This window comes from Piliocolobus tephrosceles, chromosome 21 (genome assembly GCF_002776525.5).
Source record: "Piliocolobus tephrosceles isolate RC106 chromosome 21, ASM277652v3, whole genome shotgun sequence".
Classification (NCBI taxonomy): Eukaryota; Metazoa; Chordata; class Mammalia; order Primates; family Cercopithecidae; genus Piliocolobus; species Piliocolobus tephrosceles.
Window position 1 is genome coordinate 44,882,407 of NC_045454.1, and position 12,537 is coordinate 44,894,943.

At 55.0% G+C, this 12,537-nt stretch overlaps 1 protein-coding gene across 3 annotated transcripts; it reads right to left on the minus strand.

Moving 5' to 3' along the window:
• On the minus strand, positions 1 to 12,325 carry LRRC8E (leucine rich repeat containing 8 VRAC subunit E). 3 transcript variants are annotated; one of them, XM_026455604.1, is made up of 5 exons: positions 12,236 to 12,285; positions 8,686 to 8,714; positions 7,375 to 7,488; positions 5,503 to 5,645; positions 1 to 2,296 (listed from the first exon to the last, which is right to left on the minus strand). In XM_026455604.1, exons 4-5 carry the CDS (start codon positions 5,638 to 5,640, stop codon positions 44 to 46), a joined length of 2,391 nt encoding a protein of 796 aa, XP_026311389.1. In that variant the 5' UTR covers positions 5,641 to 5,645; positions 7,375 to 7,488; positions 8,686 to 8,714; positions 12,236 to 12,285; the 3' UTR covers positions 1 to 43. The 3 variants fall into 3 exon arrangements, with proteins under 3 accessions (XP_026311389.1, XP_026311388.1, XP_026311390.1); XM_026455603.1 differs by lacking the exons at positions 7,375 to 7,488; positions 8,686 to 8,714 and having other exon boundaries at positions 12,236 to 12,325; XM_026455605.1 differs by lacking the exons at positions 5,503 to 5,645; positions 7,375 to 7,488; positions 8,686 to 8,714 and having other exon boundaries at positions 12,236 to 12,290.
• Positions 12,326 to 12,537: the final 212 nt, after the last annotated feature.

The following is a 12,537-nucleotide window of genomic DNA, read 5'->3' on the forward strand; positions in this document are numbered from 1 at the left end:
GAAGCATTTTTAAGGCTCTACCTAAAACGGCCCCACCCCGGCTTCATTCCTCCTCCATCTTGTCCCGCACCTCTGCCGGCAGACCCTGGTAAAGGGTGTCTTCCACCAGGAGCCCCGCCTTCTTTAGCCCCCCACAGTTGCCAAGTTCTTCAGGCAGCGCCTCTAAGCGGTTTCCTTTGAGCTCCAGGCGGCTGAGGGCCCTGAGGGCACCCACGTGGGGCGAGAGCTGGCTCAGCTGGTTGTCACTCAGAAGCAACGTCCGAAGCTTGCGGCAGAAGAAGAGCTCGTCCGGCAGGGCCTCCAGGGCATTGTAGGAGAGGGCCAGGTGCTGTAGGTTCTGCAGGAGGCCCACCTCGGGTGGCAGGGAGTGTAGCCCGTTGTGGGACACATCCAGCAGACGGAGGCCCGAGCACAGGCCGAGCTGGGAGGGCAGGGTCTCCAGCTTGTTGTAGCTCAGGTAGAGCTGCTCCAGGCTCCTGAGCTTCCGCACGTGCTCAGGGACATAGGCGATCTGGTTGTGCCACAGCCTGAGCGTGACCAGCTTCCGGCAGTGCTGGAAGCTGAGGATTTCCTCGATGGAGCGCAGGTGGTTGTCCTTCAGGTCAAGTTCCTGCAGTGAGCCCAGGCTGAACACCGCGTGGGGGATACGCTCCAGCCCGCAGGCCACCAGCTCCAGCTCCCGCAATGCCGCCAGTTTCTTAAGGCTGTTCAGGGCAACCAGTCGGGCCCCATCGTTGTGCAGGCTGAGCCTCTGCAGGTGGCCAGCGACGTCAGTCACACTGGCTGGCACCTTCCCGGCATTGCTCCGGAGGGACAATACCTTGAGCTGCTTCAGCTCCCGGAGGCTCTCCAGGGTGGCCGCCCGAGCCAGCTCCTGGGGGAAAAGCCCCTCCAGGTGCAGCTCCTCCAAGCCCCGCAGCCCAAACACCCAAAGTGGCACCTCGCGGAGCTCCTCGCATTTGACGCGCATCACCTTCAGGTGGTCCCGCAGGAAGACCTGCAAGGAGAAGGGTAGCCTGGTGGGCGAGTGGAGCAAGCTGAGCTCCTGTAAGTGCACCAGCTGTGACAGCCCCGGGGGGAAGGTGATATCGCAGATGGCCTCCAGCCGGAGTGACTCCACCTCACTGAGCTCAAAGATGGTGTCGGGCAGTCCCGGAAGCATGCAGAGGGCCAGCTCCAGCCGGCCTGCGGCGTTGCGCTGCAGCTTCTGTCGAAGCTTCTCGGGCGTCCACTCGTGGTTGAGATTGAGCTGCTTTAGACGGCTTTCACTGACCTCGGACAGGAAGACGGCGAAGCGCTTGGAGTAGAGGGAGTCATACTGATCAATGAGGTGCAGCATGAAGGCGAAGTCGTTCTTGACATCAGGAATGTCCCCCATGCCAGTCTCCTCCCGCACGGAACGGAAGGAGTACTCCTTGAGGGGCCGGTGGAAGAGCCAGTAGAGCGTGTAGATGCAGGTGAGTCCGTAGATGCACACGAAGGAGATGTAACAGAAGGCCAGCTTGGAGAAGAGGTGGGCCTTGGTGTGGTTGCAGCAGAAGCTGGCGTAGCCCGTGACCTCTGACGTCTCCACCCTACAGGCCACCAGGAAACTGATCTTCTCCACATAGACCAGGTTGTAGACCAGGATGGCCAGGAACTTACACACTTTCAGCACCGTCTGTCGGATGTACATGGTGTACAGGATGTCACCCTCTTCCACGTGCACACGGAACTTCTTCACCTTCTCAAACAGGGCTTTGGCTTGCTCACCCTCCTTCTTGTCCAGCAGGGTGACAACTGGAGGCTCGGTCACCACCTTCTCCGGTTCCGCCAGCGCTTTCTCCTTCTCACCCTCCCCTGCCTTCCCCGGCGCGGCCCCTGCCGTGGCCACTGTGGTGGCCGAGGCCCGTCCGGCGGCTGCTGGGCCCTTCTGGTTCTCCCCAGAGACCTCGGACAGGGCCCTTGTGGTCCATGGAGAGTCAAAACACTTGCCCAGGATGGAGATGAAGTGTTCGATCTTGGAGCTGGTGCCAGGGAACTTGAACCAGAAACTGGTGCAGACCATGAAGATGAGTGTGTGAATGACCACGAGGTAGGGGAAGTATTTGGCATACCAGTGCAGGGCCGTCTCGTAGCACAGCTGGTTAATGAAGCTGTATTGCTGCAGGTCCAAATTGTTCTTAAGGCCTTTAACCTCCTGCAGGGCCCCCATCTGCTCAGGGATCCTCCGAGGCAGCAATTGCTGGCAGGGGGCCTCTGATAAGTTCTCCTGGGGCTCATGATTGGGTAGACAGATGATCTTGTCCTGTGTCACCTGAGGAGCAAAAGAGACTGAGGGCTGTAATCCTAGCACTTTGGGAGGCTGAGGCGGGTGGATCACTCGAGGTCAGGAGTTCGAGACCAGCCTGGCCAACATGGTGAAACCCAGTTTCTACTAAAAATACAAAATTAGCCGGGCATGGTGGTGGGCACCTGTAATCCCAGCTACTCGGGAGGCTGAAGCAGGAGAAATCACTTGAACCTGGAAGACGGAGGTTACAGTGAGTCGAGATCGCACCATTGTACTCCAGCCTGGATGACAGAGTAGGACTCCATCTCAAAAATTAATTAATTAAAAAAAAAAAAGGAGAGAAAATGAGGGAGATGGGGGAAAAACAGGCTGAAGGTGGGAGACCCCCGCGTCCCCCATCTCTGACTGTTGCCAGCCAGCTGTGACTTTGGAAGAGTTTTGCTAAACCTTTAAACACTGGTCTTTTTTTTTTTTTTCTTTTTTGAGACTGAGTGTCACTCTGTCACTGAGGCTGCGTGCAGTGGTACAATCTTGGCTCATTGCAACCTCCCTCTCCCAGTTCAAGCAATTCTCCTGCCTCAGCCTCCTGAGTAGCTGGGGCTACAAGCACGCAGTACCACGCCCAGCTAATTTTTGTATTTTTAGTAGAGATGGGGTTTCACTATGTCGGCCAGGCTGGTCTCGAACTCTTGGCCTCAAGTGGTCCCCTGCCTCAGCCTCCCAAAGTGTTGGGATTACAGGCATGAGCCACCGCAACTGGCAAAGCACTGGTCTTTGAGAAAAGGAACTGGGTTGAATCGTGTCCCCCCAAAAGATGTTGAAGTCCCAACTCTGAATCCTTATGAATGTGGTATTATTTGAGCTGCATCAGGCGGCTTCTGTTTGGTAATAGGGTCTTTGCAGAGGTAGTCAAGTTAAGACAAAGCCAGCAGGGTGGGCCCAGTATGACTGCGCCTTAGAGAAAGGGGAAACATAGACACAGAGACACATAGAGAGAAGATGACGCGAGGAGACAGGGAGAGGCTGGGTGTGGTGGTTCAGGCTTGTAATCCCAGTGATTTGGGAGGCAGTGGGATGGGGGCCAAGTCGGGGTGGTAGAGGAGGATTGCTTGAGGCCAGGAGTACAAGGTTACAGTGAGCTATGATTGCGCCACTGCACTCCAGCCTAGGTGACAGAGCTTACTAAAAAAAAAGAAAGTCTCGGCTGGGCATGGTGGCTCATGCTTGTAATCCCAGCACTTTGGGAGACGGAGGCAGGCAGATCACAAGGTCAGGAGTTCAAGACCAGCCTGGCCAACATACTGAAATCACGTCACTACTAAAAATACAAAAAAAAAAAAAAAAAAAAAAAAATTAGCCGAGCATGGTGGCACATGCCTGTAATCCCGGCTACTTGGGAGGCTAAGCCAGGAGAATCATTTGAACCCAGGAGGCAGAGGTTGCAGTGAGCCAAGATTGCACCACTGCACGCCAGCCTGGGCGACAGAGGGAGACTCCAGTCTAAAAAATAAATAAATAAATAAAAGTACTGGGAGAATGTCATCTATAAGCCAAGGAACCCTTGGAGCTACAACAATCTAGCAGGGAGGCTTGGCAGATTCTCCCTCACTGTCAACTGACGCCTTGATCTCAGACTTCTGGCCTCCAGAACCCGACCGGAAGAGGAAACATTTCTGGTATTTAAGCCCCTCAATCCCTGCTACTTTGTTACAGCAAAAGTAACAAACTCATATAGCAATTGCAGCCCTTTCCAGAGTCCAGAGAGAAAATAGAGCAGTATGAAAATATGGGGCTGGGCACGGTGGCTCACACCTGTAATCTCAGCACTTTGGGAGGCCGAGGTGGGAGGATGGCTTGAGGCCAGGAGTTCGAGACCAGCCTGGGCAACATAGCAAGACCCCCGTGTCAACATGAAATTAAAAAATTAGCTGGGCGTGGTGGCGTGTGCCTGTAATCCCAGCTACTCTGGAGGCTGAGGCGGGAGAATTGCTCGAGCCCAGGAGTTCAAGGCTGCATTGAGCTGTGATCATGCCACTGTACTCCAGCCTGGATGACAGAATGAGACCCTCTTTATTTTAATTTTGAATTTTTTTTTTTTTTTTTTTAAGATGGAGTCTCACTGTGTCACCCAGGCTGGAGTGCAGTGGTGTGATCTCGGCTCACTGCAACCTCCACCTCCCAGGTTCAAGCAATTTTCCTGCCTCAGCCTTCCAAGTAGCTGGGATTACAGGTGTCCACCACCATGCCCAGCTAATATTTATATCTTTAGTAAGGACAGGTTTTCACCGTGTTGGCCAGGCTGGTCTCGAACTTCTGGCCTTAAGTGATACTCCCACCTTGCCCTCCCAAAATGCTGGGATTACTGGTGTGAGCCACCATGCCCGGCCCCTATCTCTTTTTAGCCAAAAAAAAAAAGAAAAAGAAAAAGAAAAAGAAGGGTTGGGTGTGGTGCCTCATGCCTGTAATCCCAGCACTTTGGGAGGCCGAGGCGGGGAGATCATGAGGTCAGGAGTTCAAGACCAATCTGGCCAACATAGTGAAACCCCGTCTCTACTAAAAATTAGCTGGGTGTGGTGGCGTGTGTCTATAGTCCCACCTACTCAGGAGGCTGAGGCAGGAGAATTGCTTGAACCTGGGAGGCAGAGGTTGCAGTGAGCTGAGACTGTGCCATTGCACTCCAGCTTGGGCAACAGAGGGAAACTCCATCTCAAACAAAAAAAAAAAAAAAAAAGCCTGGGCACAGTGGCTCACACCTGTAATCCCAACACTTTGGGAGGCCCAGGCAGGGAGATCACTTGAGGTCAGGAGTTTGAGACCAGCCTGGATAACATGGTGAAACCCCGTCTCTACTAAAAAAAACTACAGAAATTAGCCAGGCATGGTGGCGGGCGGGTGCCTGTAATCCCAGCTGCTCAGGAGGCTGAGGCAGGAGAACTGCTTGTACCCAGGAGGCAGAAGTTGCAGGGAGCTGAGATCACGCCACTGTACTCTAGCCTGGGTGGCATAGCGAGACACCATCTCAAAAACAAAAAAGATATGGAATGGCATAGCATTGTGGGACTCTGGTGCTCCTGGCTATGGAGGTAAGGAAGATAAGGGGTCTGGATGGGCCTTTGAGGGGCTCTGTCTTCAGTTTCCTCTCACTTTCTTGGGTGATGGGAAGGCTTCCTGACTTCCCCAGACACCTGCCCCACCCCTCTGGCCACGCCCCCTTCACAGGAGCACCTCACCTGGAGGGTGCAGCCAAAGACCCCGATCATGAGCATGGCCACGGTGAGGTACTCGGCCAGCACGTCCCACCAGGGTTTGAGCACCTTGAATGCAGGCTGCTGTTCCGTGAACTGCTTGAACTCGGCCACGGGGATCATGCTGCCTGTGGGAGGGGACGAGACAGGGGGTGTAGAGAGAGACCCTCAGGATGGGAGGCTCTGCAGGGCGTACCCCGAGGAGCCACACACGGGCAGGTCCGTGCTCCTCATCTGCCCGTGACCCTCTCTGCTCAAACTTGTCCAAACATCCGAGGTGTGTGCCCCCCACTTCCCTCTTAGCCTGGCCTCAGTCACCCTCCATGCAGACATCACCACCTGCCCAGAACCAAGCAGCCACCGTTCCCCTCTGGGCATCCCTGCACCTATCTGACTTGTCTGACCTCAAAGAGCACAGCAGGGCTAGTCCACAGGGCCGCCGCCCTCCAGCCTCCTCGTGTGGCTGCCTCACCGAAACCAGGTATTCCTCTCCCACCCCGACACCAAGGCCTGAAAACATCTGCCTGGATGCTGCCTGACCGCAGACACTCAGTGTCTGGGCCAGCCTCGGCTCTCACCCCCACCAGACCTGAAAGTGTCACAAGGCTCAGGACTTCCGGGGTGTGGGCCCCTCTACCCCCTCCAGGGGCACTCTGGGCACCACCTCCAACCTCCAACTGGAAAAGCCGGCTGGAGCCTGGCTCTGGTTACCAGGGCCCCGGGGGCAGGGAGTGGCCAAGCTGAAGGCTAGTCAGCCCTGGGGGTAGAGGTGACCACGACACTCGAGTTTCTAAAGGGGCTACAGCCCAGAATCACAGGCAGAAACCAGAGACCTGGCTCTGAGAGGGGGCAGTGGGGTGTCTGGATGTCCGAGGAGGAGGGAGGACTTGCAAATGGAAAGTTGTCAGGTGACACCTACAACCAGGTCAGGGCAGTGCTGCCAGGTTCCTGGCCGGCCCACTCTGTCTGTTCCTAGGGTCTCATTATTGCAGATACAGACAGGCCAGCCACAAGTCACACTGGGGCGTGGGGCATGAGCTGAGATGTCACTCTCCCAGGCAGGCACCCACTTCCCCGGAGGCTGAGGTGGAACAAGGAAGGTGGAGACCCTTGACCAGCCCACTTCTGCCAACATCCAAGTTCTCCCAGTCCTGGGAGCCTCCTGTCCTTGTCCAGATAGATAATCTGTAACTGGGGCTGGGCGCTGTGGCTCACGCCTGTAATCCCAGCAGCATGGGAAGCTGAGGCGGGCGGATCACTTGAGGTTAGGAGTTCGAGACCAGCGTGGCCAACACGGTGAAACCCCAGGTCTACTAAAAATACATAAAAAATTAACTGGGCATGGTGAAGCACACCTGTAATCCTAGCTACTCTGGAGGCTGAGGTGGGAGGGTCTGGATCTGGGGAGGCGGAGGTTGCAGTGAACCGAGATAGCGCCACTGCACTCCAGCCTGGGCGACAGAGTGAGACTCCATCTCAACAAACAAAAAAACAAAGAGAATCTGTAACTGGGCACAGGGGTTTGGCCAGGAAGGAGGGCATCTGCCCATCAGGGAGGTCTCTCTGGCTCCCCATCCGTCTCCCCAGAAAGAATCTAGGGCAACCCTGGTCCCCTGACCCACAGCTCAGCCAATGGTTCTGACACGCCTGAGCCTCCCTTTTCAGTTTCTGTGTCCCCCCAATATTTTGGGGTGACTCGTGGGTAAAAACAAGGCAGACTGCAGGCTCCACCCACCAAGCTAAAGGCCAGGCAGTCCCCAAAGACCACATCCTTTTACCCCCTCAGAGGCCCCCACTTCAGTCTGGGGAATCAGGCAGGCACGGGGGTGGGTACCACCTGCCCACATGGGGACTCACCATGCAAGCGTAAAATATCACGAGTCGGGCCAGGTGCAGTGGCTCACGTCTGTAATCCTCGCACTTTGGGAGGCCGAGGCAGGCGGATCACGAAGTCAGGAGTTCGAAACCAGCCTGGCCAGCACGGGGAGAACCCGTTTCTACTAAAAATACAAAAATTAGCCGGGTGTGGTGGCATGAACCTGTAGTCCCAGCTAGGCAGGAGAATCCTTGAACCCGGGAGGCGGAGGCTGTGGTGAGCTGAGATCGTGCCACCACACTCTAGCCTGGGAGATGGAGCGAGACTCCGTCTCAAAACAAAACAAAACAAAAAAACAAAAAGTCATGGGTTCCCTGACTCAGGTGGTGACTCACCCAGACTCAAATACATGCAAGGGGGTGCCCAGAGCACAGGGTCCCAAACACCATCGCCCGGCTGAGGTGGGCGGATCACTTGAGGTTAGGAGTTCGAGACTAGCCTTGGCCAACATGGTGAAACCCTGTCTCTATTAAAAATACAAAAATTAGCCGGTCATGGTGGAGGGTGCCTGTAGTTCCAGTTACTCGGGAGGCTGAGGCACGAGAACCCCTTGAACCCGGGAGGCGGAGGTTGCAGTGAGCCGAGATTGCACCACTGCACTCCAGCCACAAATATCTCAGTCTGCCTGGGTCACCAGTATCTAGAAACATACCAGGACAGCTCAACTATCCCCAGGGGATGAATATGTACATTGCACCCACCAAAATGGACGCTTGGGGTCATTCTGGCATATTTGTGCATGAGGGTATAAAGTCCAAATACACACACTGAGCTTCGGAGAGACCCAGCACCGGGGACCCTTACGTCCTGTTTCAGTTCTGGCCATCCATTAAGTCCTCGAAGGATCCTGCAGGGACAGTACTCAGTTGCTTTACCTAAGAACGCTGACCCCAGGCTGGGCACGGTGGCTCACGCCTGTAATTCCAGCACTTTGGGAGGCTGAGGCAGGAGGATTGCTTGAGCCCAGGAGTTTAAGCCATGGGGCAATATAGTGAGACCCCATTTCTACAAAAAAATCTAAAAATTTGCCAGGTGTGGTGCAAAAATCTAAAAATTTGCCAGGTGCATGCCTGTAGTCCCAGCTACTTGGAAGGCTGAGGTGGGAGAATTGCTTGAACCCAGGAGTTAGAGGCTGCAGTGAACCATGAACCAGCCTGGGCAAGACCCTATCTCAAAAACAGAAAACAAAACACTACTGACTCGGGCCGGGCATGGTGGCTCTTGCCTGTAATCCCAGCACTTTGGGAAGCCAAGGTAGGTGGATAATTTGAGGTCAGAAGTTCGAGACCAGCCTGGCCAACATGGTGAAACCCTGTCTCTACTAAAAATACTGAAAAATTAGCCAGGCATGGTGGTGGATGCCTGTAATCCCAGATACGTTACAGGTGAGAGGGTGAGGCAGGAGACTCGCTTAAACTCAGGAGACAGAAGCTGCAGTGAGCCAAGATCTCGCCACTGTACTCCAGCCTGGGCGACAAATTGAGACTCCGTCTCAAAAAAACAAAACAAAACAAAACAAAACAAAACAAAAACTACTGACTCTGGGGACTGCAGAAGAAATCACACAAAATACACACAAACACGAGCCGGGACCAACTTCCTGTCCTTGCCACCCTGGTGTGAGCTCCACCAATAGCCATCCCAGGTGCACAATCACAGACAAGAAGGCAGAAACTCTCAGGGGACCGGGGGCAGCCACAGGGGCTATCATTATCTGTCTCCATGACTCAAACTTGATCCTCACAAACCTGCCATTAAATTTCCACAGACACAAGACAGGCCCCCACTTTGTCTGAGCAGGGGTGGTGGGAAGGGGTGGTGGGAACAGGGGCTGGAAGAATTGGGGCAGAGCCAGGGAAAACACAACGATGGGACGTATATACACTCAGCTTCCTCCACCAGACACTGAACGCCTCCTTTTCTCCCAACTCAGGCAGTGTGGATGTCGGGGACTTTGCTTTCCAGACCCAGGGGAGAGAAATAACTTGCTCAAGCTTCTATAGTTCAAGTGGCATTCGAAGCCTGACCTATCCAGCCTCCAGGTTCTGCCTGTAGGATTGCAACCGCTCTGTTCCTTCTTGGGAGACAGCCTCTTAACTAAAATGCAGCATCTTGCTGGGCACGGTGGCTCATGCCTGTAATTCCAATACTTTGGGAGGCCAAGGTGGGCAGATCATTTGAGGTCAGGAGTTAGAGACCAGGCTAGCCAGCTTGGTAAAACCCTGTGTCTACTAAAAATAAAAAATTAGCCGGGCGCGGTAATGGGCGCCTATAATCCCAGCTAATGGGGAAGCTGAAGCAGGAGACTCTCTTTTTTTTTTTTTTTTTGAGATGGAGTCTCGCTCTGTCGCCCAGGTTGGAGTGCAGTGGTGCGATCTCCGCTCACTGCAAGCTCCGCCTCCCCAGTTCAGGCCATTCTCCTGCCTCAGCCTCCAGAGTAGCTGGGACTACAGGTGCCCGCCACTTTGCCCGGCTAATTTTTTGTATTTTTAGTAGAGACGGGGTTTCACCGTATTAGCCAGGATGGTCTCAATCTTCTGACCTTGTGATCCACCCACCTTGGCCTCCCAAAGAGCTGGGATTACAGGCTTGAGCCACCGTGCCCGGCTGAAGCGGGAGAATCTCTTGAACCCAGGAGGTGGAAGTTGCAGTGAGCCATGATTGCGCCACTGCACTCCAGCCTAGGTGACAGAGCAAGACTATCTCAAAAATCAAACAACAACAAAACAGTATCTTTGCCAAAAGCACCTAAGAGCAGTGTTGCATTGCGGCAGGCCAGGCTGGAAGGCCTTCCAGCCTAAGACCATGTGGCTCCCACCAGCCCTGGTTCCTTCCACCCATGCCTCACCCCTCCTCCCTCCCAGGTCCTCCTCAAGCCACTTGCCTCCAAAATATGTGTTGGCGAGTTCCTGCTGGGGGAAGGGTGGAACAGTGAGACCCTCCACACCCACAGCCCATGCTAAGAGGCAGGGAAGAAGGAAGAAACATCCAGCAGTTTTCAGTCCTAAGAGGGGTTTTGTAGAACACAAGGCCCAACATTTTTTTTTTAAAGACTATTTTTTTTTTAAGGTCCTGACGGATGCAGTGGATCACACCTGTAATCCCAGCACTTTGAGAGGCTGAGGCGGGTAGATCACGAGGTCAAGAGATCAAGACCATCCCGGCCAACATGATGAAACCCCATCTCTAAAAATACAAAGATTAGCTGAGTGTGGTGCCATGTGCTTGTAGTCCCAGCTACTCAGGAGGCTGAGGCAGGAGAATCGCTTGAACCTTGGAGGCGGAGGTTGCTGTGAGCCAAGATCACGCCACTGTGCTCCAGCCTGGTGACAGAGCAAGACTCTATCTCAAAAATAAAAAAAAAAAAAGAGAGAGAGAGATGGTCTTGCTCTGTCACCCAGGCTGGAGTTCAATGGCGCCATCATAGCTCATTGCAGCCTCGAACTCCTGGGCTTAAGTGATCCTCCTGCCTCAGCCTCCCCAGTAGCTGGGACTACAGGTGCATGCTACCACGCCCAGCCAATTTTTGTAATTTGTGTAGAGATAGGGGTCTTAGGCCGGGCGCGGTGGCTCAAGCCTATAATCCCAGCACTTTGGGCGGCCGAGACGGGCGGATCACGAGGTCAGGAGTTCGAGACCATCCTGGCTAACACGGTGAAACCCCGTCTCTACTAAAAAATACAAAAAGCTAGCTGGGCGAGGTGGCCGGCGCCTGTAGTCCCAGCTACTCGGGAGGCTGAGGCAGGAGAATGGTATAAACCCGGGAGGCGGAGCTTGCAGTGAGCTGAGATCCGGCCACTGCACTCCAGCCTGGGCAACAGAGCGAGACTCCGTCTCAAAAAAAAAAAAAAGAGATAGGGGTCTCGCTATGTTGCCCAAGCTGGTCTTGAACTCCTGAGTCCAAGCATCCTCCCACCTCAGCCTCCCAAAGTGCTGGGATTACAGGCGTGAGCCACTGTGCCTGGCCTCAACCTTTTTTCTTTTTTTTTTTTTTGAGATGGAGTCTCCCTCTGTCGCCCAGGCTGGAGTGCAGTGGCCCAATCTCAACTCACTGCAACCTCCACCTCTTGGGTCCGAGCAATACTAATGCCTCAGCCTCTCAAGTAGCTGGGACTACAGGTATGCGCCACCATGCCCAGCTCATTTTTGTATTTTTAGTAGAGATGGGGCTTCACCGTGTTAGCCAGGCTGGTCTTGAACACCTAACCTCAGGTGACCTGGCCGCCTGGGCCTCCCAAAGTGCTGGGATTATAGACATAAGCCACGGTGTCCGGCGGAGCTTCAACCTTTTATATGAGGGAGAAACTGAGGGTCTAGGGTGGGGGAGGGTGGCATCTTTGTAGCCCATCCTGGGTCAGGCTCCAGGCCTGTGGATTCCCAGCGGGGTGGTTTTCCAAGCTGCCTCTGCTAACAGACTTGAAAATCTGGGACATCTATAAGTTCAAGAGCACCAGAGGTCAGGCTTGGTGAAACCCACCCCAAGGGGTAGGTTCTGGGGCTCTGAGGGTCTCCCCGGGATGAGTTGTCAATGTCTTCCCAGATGCTAAGGGGAGGGAAAGTGGTTGAGATCTCCAAAGTCAAGTTTATCTTCAGCCTGTTTATCTTCATGCTGAGACTTGGCCGGGTCTGCCTGGCTCCCAGGACAGGCACCTCGCGGGCCAGGTTTCCCTTTGCCCCAGCCCGCACCGCCACCCCAACTCCTGGTGTGTTGGGACGGCCTGCCCTGGCCACGGGGCCAGCGCACCTGGAGCGACTCTGCCCCTGGAGTCCAGACCCGGGGACTCCCGGTCCGACCCCCACCCCGCCACCTCGTGGGGTACCCAGAGGCAAAGAGCCACTTACCGTTCCGGGAGGGACGCTGGGCCCAACTCCTGGGTCTCTGGGAGCCGAGCTGCCGCGACTCCCGCAGAGTTCCCGGGCGGGCCGCGAGGGTGAGTCAGGGCAGGCGGGGACAGGAGACCCGGAGCCGCCCCGCCCCGTCCCCGGACGACTCGGCCCCGCCTCGTCGCAGGCGCTCCCAGGTCGACCCTACTCCTGGCGCCGCGCGATTAGCGGGGTTGGAGGAAGAGAGTGGTCCTATGCTGCTTTGTACTGCTGGGCTCGGGGCTGGCGGGAGATGTAGGGGTCTTAGAACTTTGCAGCTT